General features: G+C 42.6%; 1 protein-coding gene across 2 annotated transcripts in view; it reads left to right on the forward strand.

Moving 5' to 3' along the window:
• Positions 1 to 24421, forward strand: part of LOC122899907 (nuclear autoantigenic sperm protein) — a 44442-nt gene extending 20021 nt beyond the window's left edge. The window contains exons 2-15 of one of the 2 annotated variants that reach the window (XM_044238118.1): positions 4144 to 4194; positions 6851 to 6961; positions 10585 to 10665; positions 11774 to 11883; positions 12580 to 13593; positions 18611 to 18690; positions 19323 to 19408; positions 19525 to 19598; positions 20923 to 21111; positions 21229 to 21395; positions 22063 to 22119; positions 22210 to 22287; positions 22949 to 23077; positions 23553 to 24421. In XM_044238118.1, coding sequence (XP_044094053.1) covers positions 4144 to 4194; positions 6851 to 6961; positions 10585 to 10665; positions 11774 to 11883; positions 12580 to 13593; positions 18611 to 18690; positions 19323 to 19408; positions 19525 to 19598; positions 20923 to 21111; positions 21229 to 21395; positions 22063 to 22119; positions 22210 to 22287; positions 22949 to 23077; positions 23553 to 23633 — 2308 coding nt within the window. In that variant the 3' untranslated portion in view covers positions 23634 to 24421. The remainder of the gene's footprint in view (positions 1 to 4143; positions 4195 to 6850; positions 6962 to 10584; positions 10666 to 11773; positions 11884 to 12579; positions 13594 to 18610; positions 18691 to 19322; positions 19409 to 19524; positions 19599 to 20922; positions 21112 to 21228; positions 21396 to 22062; positions 22120 to 22209; positions 22288 to 22948; positions 23078 to 23552) is intronic. The other variant, XM_044238119.1, reaches the window with a different exon arrangement.
• Positions 24422 to 24587: the final 166 nt, after the last annotated feature.

A 24587-nucleotide genomic window follows, 5' to 3' on the forward strand; every position in this document is an offset into this window, starting at 1 on the left:
AAGGATTTAAATGAATACTAAGTGCATGGGATCAGTCTATAAAATTCCCAAATAGTAACTGAAATCAACCATGTTGTCTAAACTTGTCTAAAACCTACAGTATAACTGTATTATAAAGAAGTAGCAAATACAAATGTATTGTAAATTTTTCTTATTTACCAGTTTTTTTTTTAAGATTTATTTTTATTTTTATTTATTTATTTGACAGAGAGAAATCACAAGTAGATGGAGAGGCAGGCAGAGAGAGAGAGGGAAGCAGGCTCCCTGCTAAGCAGAGAGCCCGATGCGGGACTCGATCCCAGGACCCTGAGATCATGACCTGAGCTGAAGGCAGCGGCTTAACCCACTGAGCCACCCAGGGGCCTTATTTACCAGTTTTTAAATATTTTTAGAAAAGATGTATTTTAGAGAGGGTGCCACTGGTGGGAGGGACAAAGGCAGAGAGAGAGAGAGCGCGAGAGAATCAGAAGCAGACTCCCTGATGAGCCTGGAGCCTGATTGACCCTGAGATCATGACCCTAGCCAAAATCAAGAGGCCGTTGCTCAACTGACTGAGCCACCCAGGCACCCCTATTTTTTTGTTTTTTTTACAGATTTTATTTATTTGACAGAGATTACAAGTAGGCAGAGAGGCAGGCAGAAAACGAGAAAAGGAAGCAGGGTCCCCGCTGAGCAGAGAGCCCGATGTGGGGCTCAATCCCAAGACCCTGGGATCCTGACCTGAGCCGAAGGCAGAGGCTTTAACCCACTGAGCTACCCAGGCGCCCCCAGGCACCCCTATTTACCAATTTTCAAAATAGTGCAGCGGTTTCCTATCATTCTCCAAAGATAATGAGTTCTTTGTTTTTGTTTATATCATTGAGAACTCATTGATTTAAATATATTTGAAGTTTTCAGTCTATTGTAGCTATTATTTTTGTTGATGCTCAAATTAACACTTTTTAAAAAATTTTATTTATTGGAGAGAGAGAGAGAGAGAGAACACACAGGCAGGGGGAGAGGGAGAAGCAGACTCCCTGTTGAGCTGGGAGCCTGACATGGGGCTTGATCCCAGGACCTGGAGATTGTGATCCGAGCTGTAGGCAGATGCCCAACCATCTGAGCCATCCAGGCACCCCTTAATTGACACTTCTTTTGATTAGTGGGATTTTATTTAGGCTGTCTCTTGAGTGTGCTTTGGTAATGTTTTTGTACATTATTATGAAACATGTTAAATTTATAGAAAAGTTGCAAAAAAGGATACAAATATTCTGCCTTTTCCTGGATTCCTTCTATTTGATTTATAATTCTTTTTTTTTTTTTTGATTTATAATTCTATTTGAATGACAATAAGTATATATGTTTCTAAGTCATATTAGATAGTCCTTGCTTTCTTTTTTTTTTTTTTTTTAAAGATTTTATTTATTTATTTGACAGAGAGAGATCACAAGTAGGCAGAGAGGCAGGCAGAGAGAAAGGAAGGGAAGCAGGCTCACTGCTGAACAGAGAGCCCAATGCGGGACTCGATCCCAGGACCCTGAGATCATGACCTGAGCCAAAGGCAGCGGCCCAACCCACTGAGCCACCCAGGCGCCCCTAGTCCTTGCTTTCTGACATGAAAGCCAAACTCTCCTTTGTACTTCCCCTGCCCAAGCTTAGGATCTATTATTTTTCAATGGAGTCTTGGTTCCTTTAAGTTAGAGATGGATTTTTGGTGCCCCCTAGGTATTCAGGGGTAGGGTACTCATTGCGGCTGATTTAGTCAGTATTTCTAGGTGTTTTCAGTAAACACAACTATGAAAATTTTTTTTTTAAGTTTTTTTTTTTTTTTTTTTTTTTTTTTTTTTTTTTAATTTGAGAGAGAGAGAGAGAGAGAAAGCACAGCCAGGGGAGGGGCAGAGAAATGGACACCCTGCTGAGCAGGGAGCCCAGTATGGGATTCAGTCCCAGGATTCTGGGATCCCGACCTGAGCCAAAGGCAGACGCTTAACCGACTTGAACCACCTAGGTGCCCTTGAAATGTTTTAAAGATATTTATTAAAACTTCATGGGGGCGCTTGGGTGGCTCAGTGGGTTAAAGCCTCTGCCTTCGGCTCACGTCATGATCCCAGTGTCCTGGGATCGAGCCCCACATCGGGCTCTCTACTCTGCAGGGAGCCTGCTTTCTCCTCTTGCTCTCTCTCTGCCTGCCTCTCTGCCTACTTGTGATCTCTGTCTGTCAAATAAATAAATAAAATCTTTAAAACAAAAACAAAAACACTTTTCATGGGTTGCCTGGGTGGCTCAGATGGTGAAGCGTCTGCCTTTGGCTCAGGTCATGATTCCAGGGTCCTAGGATCGAGCCCCTCATCAGGCTCCATCTCAACAGGAAGCCTGCTTCTCCCTCTCCCACTCCCCCTGCTTGTGTTCCTCTCTCACCGTGTCTCTCTTTTGTCAAATAAATAATTAAAATCTTTTTAAAAAACCCCACTTCTTAGGCGCCTGGGTGGCTCAGTGGGTTAAGCCGCTGCCTTCGGCTCAGGTCATGATCTCGGGGTCCTGGGATCGAGTCCCACATCGGGCTCTCTGCTCAGCAGGGAGCCTGCTTCCCTCTATCTCCCTCTCTGCCTGCCTCTCCATCTGCTTGTGATCTCTCTCTATCAAATAAATAAATAAAATCTTTAAAAAAAAAACAAAACCCACTTCTTGGGGCGCCTGGGTGGCTCAGTGGGTTAAGCCGCTGCCTTCGGCTTAGGTCATGATCTCAGGGTCCTGCTATGGAGACCCGCATCGGGCTCTCTGCTCAGCAGGGAGCCTGCTTCCTCCTCTCTCTCTGCCTACTTGTGATCTCTCTCTGTCAAATAAATAAATAAAATCTTTAAAAAAAAATAAAATCTTAAAAAAAACCCCACTTTAAAAAAAACCTTTTTTTAACGATTTTTGAAGATTTTATTTATTTATTTGATAGAGAGATCACAAGTAGGCAGAGAGGAGGGCCCGATGTGGGGCTCAATCCCAGGACCCTGAGATCATGATCTGAGCTGAAGGCAGAGGCTTAACCCACTGAACCACCCAGATGCCCCCCTCACCCCAAAACTTCAAAACTGAATGTTCTTGGAAGTTTTTCTTTTTTAAAAAGATTTTATTTATTTACTTATTTGACAGACAGAGATCACAAGTAGACAGAGAGGCAGGCAGAGAGAGGAAGGGAAGCAGGCTCCCTGCTGAGCAGAGAGCACGATGCGGGGCTCCATCCGAGGACCCTGGTATTGTGACCTGAGCCAAAGGCAGAGGCTTTAACCCACTGAGCCACCCAGACGCCCCTCTTTTTTTCTTTAAGAACAAATATTATTTTTATAAGTCAGAGGATGACAATTATATGATCTCTCTGATATGAGGAATTTGAGAGGCAGGGTGGGAGGTCATGGGGGGTAGGGAGGGAAAAAATGAAACAGGGTGGGATTAGGAGGGAGACAAACCATAAGAGACTCTTTTTTTTTTTTTTTAAGATTTTATTTATTTATTTGACAGTGAGAGATCACAAGTAGGCAGAGAGGCAGGCAGAGAGAGAGAGAGGAGGAAGCAGGCTCCCCGCTGAGCAGAGAGCCCGATGCGGGACTCAATCCCACGACCCTGAGATCATGACCTGAGCCGAAGGCAGCGGCTGAACCCACTGAGCCACCCAGGCGCCCCAAGACTCTTAATCTCATGAAATAAACTGAGGGTTGCTGGGAGGTGGGAGAGGGTGGCTGGGTTATGGACACTGGGGAGGGTATGTGCTATGGTGAGTGCTGTGAAATGTGTAAGCCTGATGATTCACAGACCTGTATCCCTGGGGCAAATAATGCATTATATGTTAATTAAAAAAAGAGAAACGTTATTTTTAATGAGTTTAATGGAATGTGAGGTTTTTAAGGAATGCACATGCTGCATTATAACATACCTCACTCTTTTCCACCTGATCATAAACTCAAAACTAGGATGTAACCGTCTTGTTCACTGTACTATGTATCTTTTGCCTAACAAATAGGCATTTAACAGATATTTGAATGAATGAAGATAACATTTGATTATGTAGGTAAATCAGTATTTTTAAGATCTTAGGGGTTTATATTTTTCTTTATTTAATTCCCAGGCTTAAAATAGCCTTCGTTTTAATTTTTTCCCCTTAATTTTTCATTACAGGATTGAAGAAGATGCTCCTGCTCCTTCTACCTCTGCAAATAAAGTTGAGAGGTAAGATTATTTACAGAGTACAGTTAGATTTTTTTTAAACTTTTTTTTTTTTAAAGATTTATTTATTTATTTGACAGAAATCACAAGGAGGCAGAGAGGCAGGCAGAGAGAGAGGAGGAAGCAGGCTCCCCGCTGAGCAGAGAGCCCGATGTGGGGCTCCATCCCAGGACTCTGGGATCATGACCTGAGCCAAAGGCAGAGGCTTTAACCCACTGAGCCACCCAGGCTTCCCCAGAGTACAGTTAGATTTATGTCTGGAACATAAACTAAGAACTGTATAATTTAAGGGCAATATTACTTTTATTTATTAAAGATCTTATTTGTTTGATAGAGCACAAACAGGGAAGCAGTGGGCAGATGGGAGGAGGAAGCAGACTCCTTGCTGAGCAGGGAGCCTGATGTGGGTCTTGATCCCAGGATCCTGGGATCATGACTTGAGCCAAAGCCAGACACTTGACTAACTTGAGCCACCCAGGTACTCCAAAGGGCAGTATTATTTTTAATAGATAACAGTTAAGACTGAATATTAAGATACTTGTATGTAATTTAAAGTGTGGAATCCTGATAATGATGTCTTTAGGTTTTTCACATTTGATTAAAATACTAGACTTGAAAGTTAGTTCTGCTCCTTACTTATTACATGCCTGGCATATGCTAACCTCTTCTTTCTTTGAATACTTCTACTGACTTCGATCTCTATTTTAGAAGGTTGCCACTTTCAATTTTATGTTATTCTAGTTAAAAAGTTTTAAATTTTATATTGGGCCCACATCTACTTCTACATAAACTTCCTTGTCTTGATATGACTGTGGTTCTTAACCAGAGGTAAGCTTAATAGCTTGGTTGTCCAAACTATTTGGATGCTTATTCAAAAGGTAGATTTATGGGTTGCGTCCCTAGAGATTTTATTTGTTAAGCTTAAGATAGAATTCAGGCTTGTGTGTTTTTAAAAAAAAACTTCCTGATAATTCCTAAGTTCACTTAGGTTGACAATCACTGTTTTTATTTTTATTTTTAAAAAAAGATTTTATTTATTTGACAGAGATCACAAGTAGGCAGAGAGGCAGGCAGAGAGAGAGAGAGAGAGAGGAGGAAGCAGGCTCCCTGCCGAGCAGAGAGCCCTATGTGGGGCTCGATCCCAGGACCCTGAGATCATGACCTGAGCCGAAGGCAGAGGCTTTAATCCACTGAGTCACCCAAGCGCCCCTATGGTTTTCAATCTTACATTTAGAAAGTCTATAATCCAGGAATGCCTGGGTGGCTTAGTTGGTTAAGCGTGTCTTCGGCTCAGGTCACAATCCCAGGGTCCTGGGATGGAGGCCTGTATTGAGCTCCTTTCTCCGTGGGGAGCCTGCTTCACCCTCTCCCTCCTGGATCCCCCTGCTTCCTTGCTTGTGCTCTCTTCCTCCTTTCTCTCTCTCTCTGACAAACACAGAAACATAAATAAATATTAAAGTCTGTAATTCGTTTGAAGTTAATTTTTGTATGTGCCGTGATAATAAGGTTGAGGTTTACTTTTTTGCAAGTGGATATCCAGTTATTCCTGCACCAGTTGTTCAGGAGATCATTCTTTCTCCATTGAATTGTCTTGGTACCTTTGTCAAAATTTCAAGTGGTCATATGTGTGGATCTGTTTTTGTACTCTGTTCCATTTCATCTATTTGTGTTTATGTCAGTTCCACATTGTCTTGATATTGAGATCACTGTCTTTGCTGTCTACCTAAATGTTTCTTTTTTTTTTCCCTTTTTTTTTTTTTAAAGGTTTTATTTATTTATTTGACAGAGAGAAATCACAAGTAGACAGAGAGGCAGGCAGAGAGAGAGAGAGGGAAGCAGGCTCCCTGCTGAGCAGAGAGCCCGATGCGGGACTCGATCCCAGGACTCTGAGATCATGACCTGAGCCGAAGGCAGCGGCTTAACCCACTGAGCCACCCAGGCGCCCCTTTTTCCCTTTTTTTTAAAGACTTTATTTATTTATTTGATAGGGATCACAAGTAGGCAGAAAGGCAGGCAGAGAGAGAGAAGCAGGCCCCCCGCCGAGCAGAGAGCCCGATGTGGGGCTCGATCCCAGGACTCTGGGATCATGACCTGAGCTGAAGGCAGAGGATTTAACCCATTGAGCCACCCAGGCGCCCCTACGTAAATGTTTCTTGATGTATTTTTCTCAGAAGCATTACAACTTGCTGTGTGTAATATATGGTTCTTTCATGATTTTTTTTCTTTTGTTACTTAGCAGATATTTATAGTAGCATACGATATAAGCTCTTGAATGTTGCTTTACGATTTCTTTTGCTTTTATAGTGATAAAGTGAGTTGGCTAAGCCTGCTGGAGAGAGTGTGCTCAAAGGTTTAAAGAATGGGCGCCTGGGTGGCTCAGTGGGTTAAGCCGATGCCTTCGGCTCAGGTCATGATCTCAGGGTCCTGGGATCGAGTCCCGCATCGGGCTCTGTGCTTGGAAGGGAGCCTGCTTCCTCCTCTCTCTCTGCCTGCCTCTCTGCCTACTTGTGATCTCTCTCTGTCAAATAAATAAATAAAATCTTTAAAAAAAAAAAAAAAGGTTTAAAGAAGTTAAAGTACAATGGTTTAAATGTAACAGGTATTCAGAATATGTTGATTTTAAGAAGTATTTGACATTTGAAATAATTTTTTCTTGCAGTCTGGATGTGGATAATGAAGCTAAGAAACTGTTGGGTTTAGGACAGAAACATCTGGTGATGGGGGATATTCCAGCAGCTGTCAATGCATTCCAGGAAGCAGCTAGTCTTTTGTAAGTACTGTGTTTTGCTAGGTTGTGCTATATTGTGTTTGTTAAAAGGTTGTCTTATGGTGGGGGCGGAGTTTTAAAAAATTTGATATTTTTCATGTACATGTGTATTTCTGTCACTAACAATAAGGCTTGAATATCACTGAGCAATCTCTTTCATTTTTTTCCCTGAATAAGGTAGTTTGTTTCCCAGTCACCATTAATTGGAGTTACCAACTATCTTACTTTGTTCTGGGACTTATTTTAGTAGCCCTACGCCCAGCGTGGAGCCCAGCATGGGGCTCAAACTCACAACCAGGAGATCAAGACCTGACCTGAGATCAGTGGTTGTACGCTTGACTGACTGAGCACCCAGGTGCCCAGGTGCCCCTGTTCTGGAACTTTTCTAATTTTAACACTGGAAGCTCTATGTCTGGGGAAACTCCTCAAAGTCCCAAGCAAGCCAAGATGGTTGACCACCCTAGCACTAATGCTGACTGTTAGCACATCTTTTTTTTTTAAGATTTTTATTTATTTATTTGACAGAGATCACAAGTAGGCAAAGAGGCAGGCAGAAGAAGAGGGAGAAGCAGGCTCTCCACTGAGCAGGGAGCCTGATGGGGGACTCGATCCTGGGATCATGACCTGAGCTGAAGGTAGCTGCTTAAGTGACTGAACCACCCAGGTGCCCCTGAAGAAATCCCTTTGATAAGAAATGCTTATTAGTGGGCGCCTGGGTGGCTCAGTGGGTTAAGCATCTGCCTTCAGCTCAGGTCATGGTCCCAGGGTTCTGAGATCGAGCCCCACATTGGGCTCTCTGCTCTGCGGGAAGCCTGCTTCCTCCTCTCTCTCTGCCTGCCTCTCTGCCTACTTGTGATCTCTGTCTGTTAAATAAATAAATAAATAATCTTTAAAAAAGAAATGCTTATTAGTAAAACTAGATTTCAGGTTAACCATGATTAAAAGCCTCTAGCTTCTTCATTCCTTATTCAGTCAGTCAGGGTCCTGTCAATTCTTTCCCAACATGTAGAATAGAATCTTATTCCTGGATGTCTGCGTTAATCTCGTTTAATTCCTGAGCTCTGGCTTCTTAGTTTGTCATCATCTGGGCCAGAGGAACTGAGGCTTTGATATCCTGTGGTATGTTATGAGTAGGATTTGATCTGATGCTAAGTTGGTATTTTTATAATAAAAACGTATGATTAATTTACAGTGTAAACTGCTGAAATTGAAGTTTTAAAAAATAAGCACAAGTAAACATAATTCTTAGCTTATTTGCATACCAGATAATCTAGAGATCAGTATTTTCACTCCTGCCTTTAAGGATATTTAGGGGGAAAATTTGACATGCAGTATTCTAATCTAGTAGATTATACTTTTTTTTTTTTTAAAGACTTTTTTAATTTAACAGACAGAGATCACAAGTAGCCAGAGAAGCAGGCAGAGAGAGGAGGAAGCAGGCTCCCCCACTGAGCAGAGAGCCTGATGCGGTGCTCCTTTCCAGGACCCCGGGATCATGACCTGAGCTGAAGGCAGAGGCTTTAACCTACTGAGCCACTCAGACGTCCCCCCCCAGTAGATTATACTTAAACATGACCCTCATAATACTTTGTGATTAGTTTCTCTAGTTATTCTCACTAGACTGTAAGGGCCATTAGGTGGCCTGACTTTTTTTTTTTTTTTTAAGATTTTATTTATTTGAGAGAGAATTAGAGAGAAAAGCATGAGAAGTGGTAGGGTCTGTGAGAGAAGCAGACTCCCTGCTGAGTGGGGAGCCCGATGCGGGACTCGATCCCGGGACTCTAGGATCATGACCCGAGCTGGAGGCAGTCGCCCAACCAGCTGAGCCACACAGGTGTCCCTGACTTTGAGTGACTTCTGCTAGTCCTTCCTTCATGAAAACTAGTCTCCTTACTCTATGTAAAGTACCTCCTCCTTTTCATTTATCACACTTGTGATTTGTTTTCCTTCCCCTCTTCCCTGTCTAGGTATTAATAGCTAAAACTTACGTATAGTGCTATTTATATTTCAAAGCGTTGTTTTAAATACTTTTATAGGCATTATTAAATCAATTCTTAGATCTTTGAACAGTTCTCAACATTTCTGTTTATAGATGAGAAAACTAAGGCACTGAGTCTAAGGTTTCTACAGCTAGTTAAGGTCTAGAGGTGGGATTTGAACCCAGGCAATCTGACTCCAGAGAATAAGCTCCTATCTCTAATAACATGATGTCTTTCCATATACCTTATTCATTCTTTAAGGCCCTGCCAAAAGTCCTTTAACTGTTCATTCTGTCCCATACTGACACTTAGCTTTTTTTTTTCTTTTTTTAAAAGATATATTTATTTGAGAGAGAGAGAGACAGTGAGAGAGGGAACACAAGCAGGGGAAGTGGGAGAGAGAAGCAGGCTTCCCGCCAAGCAGGGAGCCTGTTGCTGGGAGCACGACAGGGGGAGCAGCAGGCCGAGGAGGCAGAGGGAGAGGCAGAGCCCCTGCTGAGCAGGGAGCCTCATGTAGGGTGATCCTGGGATGCAGGGATCATGACCTGAGCCAAAGGCGGCAGAGGCTTCATGACTGAGCCACCCATGTGTCCTGACACTCATCTTATAGCAAGAGAAATACCTATTAATGTAGTTTGGCTCTCAGATTATATATTATAACTGCAGCAAATTGATGTCACTTGAAACATATATGTAGAGAGAAAGACCAGGCAATATATTAATTTCGTACATGTGTGGATGCACACACGCACTTTTTTTTTAAAGTCGGCTTCGTGTTCAGCTTGGAGCCCAATGTGGCGCTATGTTTGCTTGTTCATTTTTTTAAAAGGTTTTATTTATTGACTGAGAGCATTCAAGTGTAGGCAGAGCCGTAGGGAGAGGGGAGGCAGGCTCCTGCTGAGCAGAGAGCTGGGTGTGGGGCTCCATTCCATCCTCCATGACCCCTGGGATCATGACCTGAGCCATAGGCAGCCACCTAGGTGCCCCTTGTTTTTATTTATTTATTTATTTATTTATTTATTTATTTGAGAGAGAGAGAACACGAGTGGGAGGAGGGGCAGAGGGAGAGGACAAGCAGATTTCCTGCTTAGGGCAGAACCTGATATAGGGCTCAATCCCAGGACCCTGAGATCATGACCTGAGCTGAAGGCAGATGACTCAGCCAACCAGGTACCCCACGCAGTATGGGGCTTTGAACTGATGGCCCTGAGATGAAGACCTGAGCTGAGATCAAGAATTGGAACCTTGGGGCGCCTGGGTGGCTCAGTGGGTTAAGCCGCTGCCTTCGGCTCAGGTCATGATCTCAGGGTCCTAGGATAGAGCCCTGCATCGGGCTCTCTGCTCAGCAGGGAGCCTGCGTCCTCCTCTCTCTCTGCCTGTCTCTCTGCCTACTTGTGATCTCTCTCTGTCAAATAAATAAAATCTTTAAAAAAAAAAAAAAAGAATTGGAACCTTAAGTCACCCACGCGCCCCATACATTGTTTTTTAACATCCCTTTGAATTTGACTTGAAAGGAAGAGGAGGGGGGAGTATTGGTTTCCTAAAATGATGTCACTGAAGAAATGTCATTTTTTAATTTCCAGAACTAGAAATAAGTATTTTAAACTAGGTGTCAGTTCAGATCTTAGATATTTGTTCTCTTTGTAGAGGTAAGAAGTATGGAGAGACAGCTAATGAGTGTGGAGAAGCCTTCTTTTTCTATGGGAAATCACTTCTGGAGTTGGCAAGGTATGTTTTTCAAGCCACAGGTTTTTTGTTTTTTGTTTTTTGGTTAAAGATTATTTATTTGAGAAAGAGTGAGTGGAGGAGGGTTGGTGGAGGAGGGTTGGTGGAGGGAGAGGAGGAGAGTCCTTAGGCAGACACTCCCCATTGAGGTTGGAGCCCATTGTGGGGCTCCATCTCACAACCCTGAGATCAAGCCTGAGCTGAAATCAGTGTCTGCCGTGTAACTGACTGATGTTTTGTATCACGTTATGGTCTATTTGAAAACTTAAGTTTCTTTGTTTGTCAAGGTTATTTACTAGCTTTGGGATTTCATATGAGCTGGGTGAGACTGGTTTTACTAAGAAAGGGGTTTAGAAAGCACATGATGGAAGTTTTGGAAGGCACTTGATACAGAGTAAACTTAGGCTTGGGTTTTGACTTTTGGGGGCTTTAGAAGCAGAGATCTTTTCTGTTAGTGAATAATCATAATTTAATTTTGGACCATAAAGTCCAGTATAGAGAGAGAACATTAAAAGCACTCTAAGCACAAAACAGTCATCCTAAATAAGGACTGAATGAAGGATAATTTGAAAACACTATTATATGAAAATGTCTCATAAATAAAACCAGTAGTCCTCCCTACTAGAAAGTTGTTGCCTATTTTCCACTGGAGTTTATGAACCAGAATAAAATATATTAAGGGTATACAAACTAGCAAATGTTATATGGTTCATTTAATCTCAGTTCTGGTAAGTTTTCTAATTTTGTAGGTCATCCTGATTGGTCACAAGTCTTGCCAGAATGTTTTAAAGCAAACTAAGAAATAGGGGTAGATGTGAAGTTTGGGAGATATTTTGGCCCTATGGTAAAGCAAATACATATTATTGATCTTGTTCTTTTGACAAGTCATTGGTGCTTTTTGGGTGGTGGGATGAAGGGTATGCTTTTTTCTTTCTTGCAGTGCTTTTACTGCCTTAATTATATTAGTTTTGATCACTGCCTTTCTTCCATGAATAAAGTTTGTATTCTCTACACTTGATTGCTTTTCTGTTTCTTTTATAATTTCTGTCTTAGAAAACCTGTTAGGTTCTAACCATCATAGCTTTAGTGCTTTCTCCTTTTGTTCTTCTAGAATGGAGAATGGTGTGTTGGGAAATGCCCTAGAAGGTGTGCATGTGGAAGAGGAGGAAGGAGAAAAAACAGAAGACGAATCTCTGGTAGAAAATAATGATAACATAGATGGTATGTGGAGTTGCATGTGATGTTCAGGAGATGCGACGTATATTTCTTGTGTACAAGTGATGGGACTAGGGCTCTCCCTGTCCTGGATGGTCTCTCCTAAGTTGCCTGGGGTGATACCTGCATCTGGTGGAGACTACAGTGGAGACAGCCAATTACTGAAACTGACAGGATTTTATAAAAGGAAAAGTTAATTTCCCCAATAAATGTGGTTATTTAAATTGATATTTTAAATACATAACAACCTTAAATAATTTTAGATGCAAATTTTTAAAAGTCTGCAGCTCAGTTATTTTAACAGCAGTGCTTTTGGAGTCTTTTTACATTTTTTGTATCTAAGAAAATTAAATTTAAATTCTAAATGGAGTTTGGCTGTTAGTTTTACATATTAGATGGAGGTTTATAATGTTTGGAGGAGAGCATAAAGCTTGGCATCTCTTAACCTAACTGATATTCAGAATGCTCAAGTAAAACAGTATCTCATTTAAGGAGCTTGGGTTTCTTTTGCTGTAAGTTGCTCTGCTATCTGGGACTTTTCCCTTTGCTTTTTCTCAAGGGGGCAGATAATTTTTAGGCCATCTGCTAAAATTTAAGCCAGGCTGTTTGAGGGTTTAAAGGGAATGTATTTTTAGTTTCCATTTATGCCTTAATCACTAAATTCGAAGACATGTTTATGCTTCATGTTCTTTAACCATGTAGAGGAAGCAAGGGAAGAGTTGAGAGAACAGGTTTATGACGCCATGGGAGAAAAAGAAGAAGCAAAAAAACCAGAAGACCAGTCTCTGGTAAAGCCTGAAATTGATAAAGAGCAGGAGACTGAAATGGAGAAGGGTGGAAGAGAAGACATGGATATAAGTGAGCCTGCAGAGGAACTACGGGAAAAAGTTGAATCCACTCCAGATCAGTTAACTGAAACCACTGAGGCAAAAGAAATAGCAGCACCAGAAGGACTGAATGAAGCCAAGGTCACTTCTGGGAAGCCAGAACAGGAAGTACCAGATGCTGGGGAAGGAAAATCAGTTTGTGGAACTGACATCCAAGAAGAATCCAGAGAAAAAGGAGATCAAGAGAAGCAGGGAGAAGTAATTGTGAGCATAGAGGAGAAGCCAAAAGAAGCCTCAGGAGAGCAACCTGTTACGACTCTTGAAAAGCAGGGTACTGCAGTGGAGGCAGAAGCAGAGCCTATAGATTCAGCAGTAAAGCCAGTGGATGTGGGTGGGGAAGAGCCAAAGGAACAGGTAGCTGCCTCTGAAAATGAGCCAGGAAAGGGTGTGCTTGAGCAGCTGGTAGGGCAAGAAGTGCCTCCTACTGGAGAGTCGCCAGAGGTGACAGTAGAGGCTGCAGAGGCCTCAGCTGCAGAAGCTGGGTCCGAAGTGTCTGAGAAGCCTGGGCAGGAGGCCACAGTTCTCCCTAAGGATGGTTCAGTCAATGGACTGTCAGCTGCAGGAGGTGAGACTCCTGTTGAACAACAGACTAATGCAGAAGGACTGACTGAAAGAAAAGATGGCTCAGGACTAGAGGAGAAGGTCAGGGCAGAGTTGGTTCCTAGCCAGGAGGAGACCAAGCTGCCCATAGAAGAGTCTGAGGCAGCTGGAGATGGGGTTGAGACCAAGGTAGCCGGGGGGGCTACTGAGAAGTCCCCTGAAGACAAAGTTAAGATAGCTGCTAATGAAGAAACACAAGACAGAGAAGAACAGATGAAAGAGGGTGAAGGTAACCGGGATATGCAAGAGCTGCAGTGGGTGGAGTACATTTCTGGATTTGACTCACTAATCATGGGTAAAAGTCAGCCTTCCATTCAGGATTTTCCGTCTGCCTTTGGATTAGGAAAGGGCTAAATGAAAGTGGGGGAAGTTTAAGAAGATTGTGATAAGTTGAGCAAGTTAAATCAAAAGCAAGTCTTCAGCTGGCTTATAAACTAACGCTTTTTACTAACTGCAAAATAGGGCTTCTCTGTGGTTTCTGAGACTTGGCTAGCTATCAGTAACTCGTACCATACTAGCCAATAGAGGTGGATGGGGGCTGGTGGGGGAGGTAGGGAAACAGTGGGCCAGGCTGGCAGAGAATGCTGAATGGATGTTCACTTGCATGCCTCTGGATTATTTAATATACTGTTCACATGGTTCCTCTTCTCTGCTTTAGGAAGCAGGATTAGAGCAGTAGAATCCAGTGAATTGGTACACTTAAGCAGGCATGCCATTTAAATGAACCATAGTGAAAGAATTCTGGTGACCCTCTTCTACTTTTAGTCTTCAGGAAGTGTTTTGAGGCTTATTTACATTAGTTTTAAATTAGCCCCCTCCAAAAGATAACAAAAAATCTTAACTATTAGCCCTCTTGCTGCTTTCCCCCCATTTCATGCTCGCTTGGCTGCTAAACTGAAGTTTTTGTTACTTAGAACATTAAAGTGTGGATGCTTTGCATAGTATTATTGGTCTAATTTTGGTTCAATTCCATCAAGATGTATAAGCCTCTAATTAGCAATTACATAATTGGCACGTCTGACTTGAGTTGTACTGTAATTTGAGGATTCTGCTGTCTGTAAGGCTCATCTAATGTTGGTATTAATAACCACAGGTATATTCCAGTTAATGGTTACCACTTCGTGTAATTGACAGACTAAGGGTTCTGTTTAGTTTTAGATTTTCAAAGACCCACTATCAGTATTTGCAGCTCATTCTGGTAAACTACATTCTACCTATGTGCATGTCGTTGCACTCCAGCCAGCACAGGCATGGTAACCAGAAGTGAACTGGTTAAATGGTAGCACCATTGGGCTGCTTGTTGGGTTTTAGGAGTTCTTTATGGAAAAAGCACAGAACTGAATTCTTTAATTTTTAAAAAACTACCATGTCTTAATCTTTAATGATAGTGATTAAAGATAAAAAGTTCTGCTGGCTATTATAAGTTGGACTTTGAATAACAAGCTACAGTAGAGAGGGCCTAGTTCTCCAGTTCAAAAACTATTCAACTGGATCATAAGCAGCATTGTTATAGCTCTCCCACGTACATTATTTTTTATTCTAAAATACTACGTAGTAGGTAGTATTACTCCACTTACAGTCATGAGGAAATAGAGGCTTAGGGGGTTATTACTTGTTCAGGGTCAAACACCATAAGTCATAGTACTAGACTCGGACCAAATCTGATATGAATGTAAGTTCTTCCCAAGCCTACCTCACAGTGAGGAAGGTGACTTTATATCTCCTCCCTTAACCCACCTTTTATCAGTAACTTTCTGGTCACTACTGATTGATTGATTGACTGACTGACTTATTTATTTGAGAGAGAGTGAGTGAGGCCGGGAGAAACTAGCAGCCTCTGCTCAGCACAGAGCCTGACGAGGGGCTTGATCTCATGACCCTGGGATCACAACCTGAGCTGAAATCAAGTCAGACTCTTAAACTGCGCCACCCAGGCGCCCCTCTGGTCACTGTTTTTAAAGTACTTATAAAAGCCTAGGGGTGGGGCACTTGGGTGGTTCAGTTGGTTGGGCAACTGCCTTTCGACTCAGGTCATGATTCTGGAGTCCCAGGATCGAGTCCCACATCAGACACCCTGCTTGGGGAGTCTGCTTCTCCCTCTGACCTCTCCCTTCTCATGGTCTCTCTCTCTCAAATAAATAAATAAAATCTTTAAAAAAAAAAAAAAAAAAGCCCTAGGGATCATCAGTTGCAATTTTTTTAGTTATGTGCCATGGGTACCATGCTACTCAAAAGAAGGTACAGTTTTCCATATTTTACAAATGAAGAAATGGCAGAAAGACCTTAAGTAATTTGCCAATAAGGGGAGGGCTGAGGTAACCCAGACCTCTGGTTCTAAGGCCTAAACTTTCACTCTCTGTGCTCTATTCCTCTCTATGTGGCAGCATTAGCCTGCAAAGCGTATTACATTTGGTTTTCTCTCTCTCTCCTTTTAAAAAAAATTTTTTTTTTTTTTTAAAGATTTTATTTGTTTGACAGAGATCACAAGTAGACAGAGAAGCAGGCAGAGAGAGAGAGAGAGGGAAGCAGGCTCCCTGCTGAGCAGAGAGCCCGATGCGGGACTCGATCCCAGGACCCTGAGATCACAACCTGAGCCGAAGGCAGCGGCTTGACCCACTGAGCCACCCAGGCGCCCCCCCAAAATCTTATTTTTTAAAAAAGATTTTATTTGACAGAGAGGGAATGTAAGCAGGGGGAGAGGGAGATGTAGGCTTCCTGTTGAGCAGGCTTGATCCCAGGAGCCCGGGATCATGACCTGAGCTGAAAGTAGACGCTTACCGACTGAGCCATCCAGGCACGCCTCAATTTTATTTTTAAGAACTCTACACCCAATGCAGGGCTCAAACCCACAATCCCGAGATCAAGAGTCACATGTTCGGGGCACCTGGGTGGCTCAATCTGGGTTAAGCCTCTGCCTTCAGCTCAGGTCATGATCTCAGGGTCCTGGGATCAAGCCTCACATTGGGCTCTCTGGTCGGCGGGGAGCGGGCTTCCCCCTCTCTCTGCCTGCCTCTCTGACTACTTGTGATCTCTTTGTCAAATAAATAAATAAAAAGAAAGTCACATGCTCTACTGACTCAGCCAGTCAGGCACCCCAGAGGTTTTCTCTTACAACACCAGTGCTCTAACCCCTGAGCTATGGAGCCGAGGTTTTCTCTTAAAATCCCATTTCCTACCATCTCTTAGGCCATCCATAGCCCTAATAAAGATAAGTGGTCTGATTGGTAAGTGAACAGAGTTTTTAAATTGTAGGCACAGAGCTTGGCCATGCTTAGACAGACTATACTGGTCAGTCTGTAGTGTTTACCTGACTTAACCCTGTTACGTGCTAGAATACCCAGAGAATCAGCAGAGATTATCTTTTTTTCTTTAGGAGGAGTTTTTCTTCTTTGTGCTATTCTATGCCCTTAACTTTTGAATAGGCAACAAATCAGAGAAATGATATAAAACTGTTCCCCTTTTTCCAAAGAATGGTAATAGGCATGATACAAAGAAGATTCCATTTTCAAAGAAGCTTGGAAAGTATTTTAAAAGATCACTGCACACAGGATATCAGGGCATTCCCATTAATACCTGGGTATAGGTTACTAGGTTGGAAGGTGTTTTAAAGTAATGGCTTCCTCATTAACTTCACTTTTTCTTCACCCTTCCATGAAGGTAGTACAGATTTCTCAAGGGAAACCAGTATTTTCCTCAGATTATCATAAGAATTTTAATTTAAAAATTTGATTTAATAAAACTCAGGTTTTATGGCAAATTAGATGTTACCTGGCATTCTGGTATGCGTAGGAACAGATACCAGATAATTTAAGAATACAGAATAACAATACATGTTTTGTCAATTTTTCCTACAATCAGGAAGGTAAAATGTTTGTTTCATAGATTCACCCGTCTTGAGAATTCTTGAGAATGGGCCTCATTGTCAAAGTTAATAAACCAGCAATTAGTCTGACAGAGTACTAAGTATACAGATAACTTGGAAATTTGGGTACAGAGAGATACTTGTGTATGATGGTGGGTATTTATTTCAGAAGCACTAAATTACATGATTAACGGGAAAAGTGAGTCATTTGATAAAAACCGTTTGCTATAGAGGTCTAATTAACTTCTAACTGATTCTTAGAGGATTTTCTTTTCTTTCTTTTTTTTTTTAAAGTAATGTCTACACAGCAGCTTGGGGCTAGAACTTGCAACACTGAGATGAAGAATTGTGTGCTCCACCAACCGAGCCAGCCAGGCGCCCTTCTTACAGGACTTTAGATTGTCTTAACTCATTTTATAATGTTTAGGAATTTTCTGTCCCTGTGCCTATTCTAAAGCAGTATTGCTGAATATAAACGTCTTAGATTGACTTAATGGCTCTGAGGCCCAATTGCATATTTATGTTCCCATAATAGCTTGTCAGGAGACAGTATTTGAGCTCTTTTGCTTGTGTTAAAAATGTTTAATGAAAGATGGCAGAGGTGGGCACAGTGTACCCAATTCAAGAATTGTTACATGTCCCTAAAAGCCCATTTTAAATTACATGACGTTCTAAACTTTTAACTGGTGCATAGAGCTATTTGTTAGCAGCCTGTCCTTAATGGCAGTTGACTTGTGAACGTATGTCAGTATGGTGAAATAGAGTGTCAGTATGGCTGCAGATTTTAACAATTGGTCATGGTACTGCTCACTCAATTCTGTACATGCTAGAGCTGGCTGGAGTCTGTGGCATGCTCATTGGTGAGAGTTGGTAAGGACTATGCTTTTCTCTCCACAGCTGTGTTGTGGGAAAGCTAGTCTCTTGAGCATTCTTGCTCTGAACGGACTGGGGTAATTGAACTTATTGTACTTTCTCAGCGTGTTAGTGTTATATAACAAATGGCTGCTTAAAGACACCAGGAACACTGAGTTCTCCAACTGCTTCTGGCTAAGTAGATTGGAGCTTCTAGCAAATAAAATACTACAGTAGCTGATCGGTCTTGATCTGAATGATCCAGATTGACTTTTCTTAGAAGAGAAACGGCCTTCTGATCACTGAAGCTGTAAACCACAGACACATTGTAAGATTATATAATCTAAATCTAGGTTACACTTGAAATAGACTGTAATTATTGGCTTAATATTTATATTGCTCAAATATTAACTGACGGCATCTGGCCTGTTCTACCTCAGAATATAGGTTGACAGGCATTTATTGGGATCTTTGACTAGTTAGAAGGAAGATATCCTTAGTATTCTCAGTACTGAGGAATTTTTGCTTGCAGAAACTGAAGGCTCAGAAGAGGAGGATAAAGAAAATGACAAGGCTGAAGAAACGCCAAATGAATCACTTCTTGAAAATAAGGTAAATTATTATTTGTTCAGTATCATCATCTGCTTTCTTATTGTAGGACTGTAGCTTACTAGGGTAGGCATGATTATCATGGTCATTTCTTGGTTAGGGACTGGGGACTCCCTATTCATGCCTAGAATACACAGATCCATTTAATCCGAGGATGTTAGAATGGGACCCACCATGTCACTGTTAGATTTCTATCACTGACATAAGGTGATGACTTGGGATAGGAGGATTATAGGGACCCATTCTGTAGATTTTAGGGAGGAAGTCCAAATTTTAAGAGTCTTTCTTTCTTTCTTTTTTTTTTTTTAAGATTTTATTTATTTGACAGAAGGAGATCACAAGTAGGCAGAGCGGCAGACAGAGAGAGATGAGGAAGCAGGTTCCCCACTGAGCAGAGAGCCCGATGTGGGCCTCTATCCCAGGACCCTAGGATCATGACCTGAGCCGAAGGCAGAGGCTTTAACCCACTGAGCTACCCAGGTGCCCCAGAGGAAGTCCAAATTTTAAGTCATATATCACGTGGTGGTTTTTTTTTTTTTTTAAGCTGTGTTATATTATACATTTAGATTTGTGATCTGAAGATGTGCCTTTCTTATACTTCTGCCTAATATCAATGATTTGGATATACTTTTTAGTCTCCTCAAGAAAATGAAGAGGAGGAGATCGGGAATCTAGAGCTTGCCTGGGATATGTTGGATTTAGCAAAGATAATTTTTAAAAGGTAACACTTTTTGATGTTTCTAGGCTCAGGTTGGGAGTTTGGACCTTGGAAGTAGAGTATCGGTTAGGTTTGGACAAACGCTATTAAGGTTTCTGATCATCTTTTCCTTCTTTCAGGCAAGAAACAAAGGAAGCTCAGCTGTATGCTGCACAGGCCCATCTTAAACTTGGAGAAGTTAGTGTTGAATCTGGTAATAACATTTTCCATTCTACTCTTTAATGTGTGTCTTTCCCCACCAGGTCTTCCTCTAATTCCTTAAAATTCTGCTTGATCGATTTTCAGTGGTGGGCAGTTGGCTTTAAAAAAAGATTTACTGGGGGGTGCCTGGGTGGCTCAGTGGGTTAAAGCCTCTGCCTTCGGCTCAGGTCATGATCCCAGGGTCCTGGGATCGAGCCCCACTGCCAGGCTCCCTGCTCAGCAGGGAGCCTGCTTCCCTTCCTCTCTCTCTCTGCCTGTGATCTCTGTCAAATAAATAAATAAAATCTTTTTAAAATAAATAAAGATTTACTGGGGCGCCTGGGTGGCTCAGTAGGTTAAGCCTCTGCCTTCTTCTCTGGTCATGATCTCTCTGCTCAGCGGGGAGCCTACTTCCCTTCCTCTCTCTCTCTGCCTGTGATCTCTGTCAAATAAATAAATAAAATCTTTTTAAAATAAATAAAGATTTACTGGGGCGCCTGGGTGGCTCAGTAGGTTAAGCCTCTGCCTTCTTCTCTGGTCATGATCTCTCTGCTCAGCGGGGAGCCTACTTCCCTTCCTCTCTCTCTGCCTGTCTCTCTGCCCACTGTCTGTCAAATAAATAAAATCTTAAAAAATAAAAAAAGATTTATTAGATAAATAATAATTATTATTTTAAATTAACTTTATTTATTATAAAGCATGAGTAGGGGTAGTAGGGGCTGAGGGAGAGGGAGAAGCAGGCTCTCTGCTGAACAAGGAGTGTGATGTGGAGCTCTGTCCCGGGACTCTGAGATCATGACCTGAGCTGAAGGCAGATGCTTAACTGACTGAGCCACCCCAGCACCCCAGCAGTTGGCTTTAAAAGGAGAGTGGGTTTGGGTTCCTATAGTTCCTACAATAGTAAAGAATTTCTTCTGAAATTTCTTCAGTAGGGATTCCCCACAATCCGCACCCCCCCGCCCTGCACCCCTCTCCCCCTCGCCATTAGGTACTTGTATAGTTCAGCATCCTGGAGAGGCTACAAAGAAAATGTAAATTAAAACAGGAGAGCAGGGCACCTCGGTGGCTCAGTCATTAAGTGGCTGCCTTTGGCTCAGGTCATGGTACCAGAGTCCTGGGATCGAGCCCCACATCCGGCTCCCTGCTAGGCAGGAAGCCTGCTTCTCCCTCTCCTGCTTCCCTTGCTTGTCTTCGCTCTCTTGGTATGTCTCTGTCAAATAAAATCTTTAAAAAATAAAAACAAAACAGGAGAGCATTCCTATAGAGTGGTCTGGAATTTAGAAGTATTATATATTAAGTGCTGTCCATTTGCTTGCTGTTCTTTTTCCCTTCATTAGAGAATTATGTCCAAGCTGTGGAGGAGTTCCAGGCTTGCTTAAACCTGCAGGAGCAGTACCTGGAAGCCCATGATCGGCTCCTTGCAGAGACCCACTACCAGCTGGGCTTGGCCTATGGGTACAACTCTCAGTATGACGAGGCAGTGGCACAGTTCAGCAAATCTATTGAAGTCATTGAGAAAAGAATGGGTGAGTGAGCATCAGCTACTTGACGATAAGCTTGACTGGCTCCAGTTCGACAGTATTAGAACAAAATGGATCCTTTGGTGGTAACCGTTACTGATCACTTCAGCCTGTTCTTTGTAGCTGTACTAAGTGAGCAGATGAAGGAGGCTGAAGGATCATCTACTGAATATGAGAAGGAAATTGAGGAGCTGAAGGAACTGCTACCTGAAATTAGAGAGAAGATAGAAGATGCAAAGGAGTCCCAGCGTAGTGGGAATGTAGCTGAATTGGCTCTGAAAGCAACTCTGGTTGGTTTGGTTTCTTTTAAAGTTTGATAATAGCATGTTTGATACTGTTGGAAGGCATCATGGTATTGTGTTCTAGTAGTCTAGGAACCGTGATACGGTTTCCAGGGAGTTGGTGGTTAGAAGGAATGTGAGAATTTATCTAGTTTCCCTATCAAGTAGTATAATGCTTAAGAGAATACACTCTGGAGCCAGACTGGGTTTAAGTTCTGTATCTGCTACTTGTTACGTGTGACCATGGGCATGTTACTTAATGTTTCTTTGCCTTAGTGGACTCATCTGTAAAACAGGGATAGTATTTGTATGTTAAAATACTTCTGACAGTACACATGGTATTTGCTTAACAAATATAAGCTATTACTATCCCCTCTGAGAACTCCTCTGTATAGATAGCAAGATACTGAGCGACTGCTGGAATGTCAGGGAGCTTTCTACGCCACAGGTGATATGATATGGATGGGTTAATTTAATATTTACACTGTGCCTAAGTCCCCGGTTTGGGGGTGGCAGGTGCAGGTAGAGGGGGTGGATGATACTGCTGGTATGTGGAGGCCTACTAGTACTTGAGGTCTTGGTCAGCTGTTTGGATGGTGGGCACCTGTTGTAGGTGTGTAGGTGACCTGGTATGTTCTGTCTTGGGACCCACTTGGGTCTGTCACCTCCCGAACAGGTGGAGAGCTCTACTTCAGGTTTCACTCCTAGTGGAGGAGGCACTTCAGTCTCCATGGTGAGTATTCAGGAGATTTTTGTCACTTAGTATTAGGCCTGTGTGTGTCCTGCGTAGTCATACATTGCTAACAGAGTCCTTTTTGTCAAGGTTGCCAGTAGAAAACCAGCAGATGGTGCTTCCTCATCAAATTGTGTGACTGATATCTCTCACCTTGTCAGAAAGAAGGTAAATCTGCATGTGGTCATTTCTATTTTCTTTCTAGTCTGCTTTTTGTTGTTTTTTTTTGTTGTTGTTGTTTTCCCTCAAATGACACACCAGGAATACATTCCCTAATATTTGGTGAATAAGACATTCACTTGGCAAAGTTGGTGAGGATTTGAATGAAGGTAGTTTTCACTTGAGTATATTTTCTAACCGTTTTTCCAGGCCTCTTTTGGCCCAGGACTGTCAGGAAAGCTTCTGAGAATTGGTTAGATCAGCTCTTCTTGGGAAGCTGGCAGGTTTTCCTTGATCGTAGTCGTTCAGCAGCAGACCTGCTGATACTTAAAATCCTGTGGCATCCCATCTTCTGCCTATAATTACAGTCGTTTTTTCCTCTTGTGGGAGACTGTTTCCTGATTCACAAACTTGGGGTTTGGTTACTATTCAGATCTACTCCTCACCCTTCCCCTAGAGAGGCTTGACTGGTATGTTGTGGCTGACCAATTTATTGTACCGTCTGCTTCCTGTGGCCAAGGGCGAGACCTTGAGAGGCATGGATCCTGATGTCGGGATCTTCGCACCATGGGGTGGCAGCAGTGGGGGAGGAGAAGAGGGGCTTTTTAAGTTTTGCGGTACTTTGGAAAATCTCGGCACATTTGTGAAGCCTTCCCAATTCTATCTTCAGAGGAAACCAGAGGAAGACAGTCCCCGAAAAGATGATGCAAAGAAAGCCAAACAAGAGCTGGAGGTGAATGGAGGCAGTGGGGATGCCGTCTCCAGTGGAAATGAAGTTTCAGAAAACATGGAGGAGGAGGTGGGCAATTAAGAGAGCTTGGACTCTTGGATTATTTCCCCTTGTTCTCAGGGCCTGGGAAAACTAGTCGTCCTAAGTGCATGTTCTCACCTTGAGCCTGTTTGGATTACTCGAATGCAGCTCTCATAGAAGCTGTGCAGGAAACTGGTTTTGGAATGTGGGATGTCTCACTGACGGAAGCTATATACATACCACAGGTCCTGTTCTAACGAATGTATGAGAAGGCACTTAATTGGGAAGACCATTGGGTTATTTCTGCTTGCTCCCTTTCCAAGTGATGTGTGAACATTGGCTCTGTCAGCCCTGTTAGACTTTCGGAAATGGCCTTACATTTTGTGGTAATCATCCTGTTAGGAGTGTAGGGAGCAAAGCAGGCTTTAGGAGACCTGTTCACTTTCTCTGCCTACTCGATTGTGTAAGACGGAAGGGCTGAAACTAGGCTCGTTTATGCCCAGGCTCCCTATTTATCTTCCAGGCTGAGAATCAGGCTGAAAGCCGGGCAGCAGTGGAGGGCACAGTGGAGGCCGGAGCTACAGTTGAAAGCACTGCATGTTAAAGAGAGGGCGTAGAGCCTTCCTCCTGAGGGAAAGTTTTTGTATATAATGTATTTTTTCACTTTGGGGGGATTCTTTTTGTATAACTTCAATAAAGATTGTAAGCAAAGGTTGAGGCTTTGATGATTTTTTTTCTTAAATACTGGCTGACTCTGTGCCTTGGAGCATTCTGGGTCAAAGGTACTCACCCTGCCCCTTTCTGTACTGATTGGTCTCTGTTGGGAGTTTCCATCCAAGCTCCTGTCTAATATGGAGGTGATCAAACCAAGCGCAGCCATCGGCCCTTTGTTTTCTAGTGGTGCTACATTTTTCCCATTTTAAATACTGAACTCCACTGTCTTGCAAGCCTTCAGTGGTGCTGTCTCTTGGTGGGGGCTACAAAAACAAGACTTGGTAAAGATCTTGCTGTTTGGTGTTGATACTGTTCGGTGGACTTCATGAGCTGATAACTGCCTGAGCCAGACCTTAAGTGATAACTGTTCCCACCTAGTCTTCAGTTGAGGGTCAATCATTCTGGAAAAGAACTCTGAAGAAAACTTGTGCAGGAGGGGTGGGAGGGGGGAGTGATTGTTGAGGAAAACTAGTGTGCTAACTGTAGGGAATTGAGTATTCTGGTTTGAAAGTGGCTTAAGAGACTGGACACTTTGCATGTGGTTGGAAGAATTTGTGGGGAGGCTGGCTGGTGGAGTTTTGTTTTCTGTACAGAAAGGCTGAAATATATCTTATAACTTGAATCCAAATTGTTACCCATCTGCAGTTTTGACTTCTCAAATAAAGATGCTAAAAAATGCTCCTGGTCTGGACTTGTGCTTAAAGATCTTTCAGTGGGATCCTGAACTACCTGAAGCATTTCAGTGTGGGATGTGGGGTTGAAAGGCAGAAATGCCCACCAGTTCTGTCTGCGTAGTCGGTGCTGGTGCTCAGGGTACGTGTACTAAAGCCATCCCACTGGGACC

Source organism: Neovison vison, chromosome 2 (genome assembly GCF_020171115.1).
Source record: "Neovison vison isolate M4711 chromosome 2, ASM_NN_V1, whole genome shotgun sequence".
In the NCBI taxonomy this organism is placed as follows: domain Eukaryota; kingdom Metazoa; phylum Chordata; class Mammalia; order Carnivora; family Mustelidae; genus Neogale; species Neogale vison.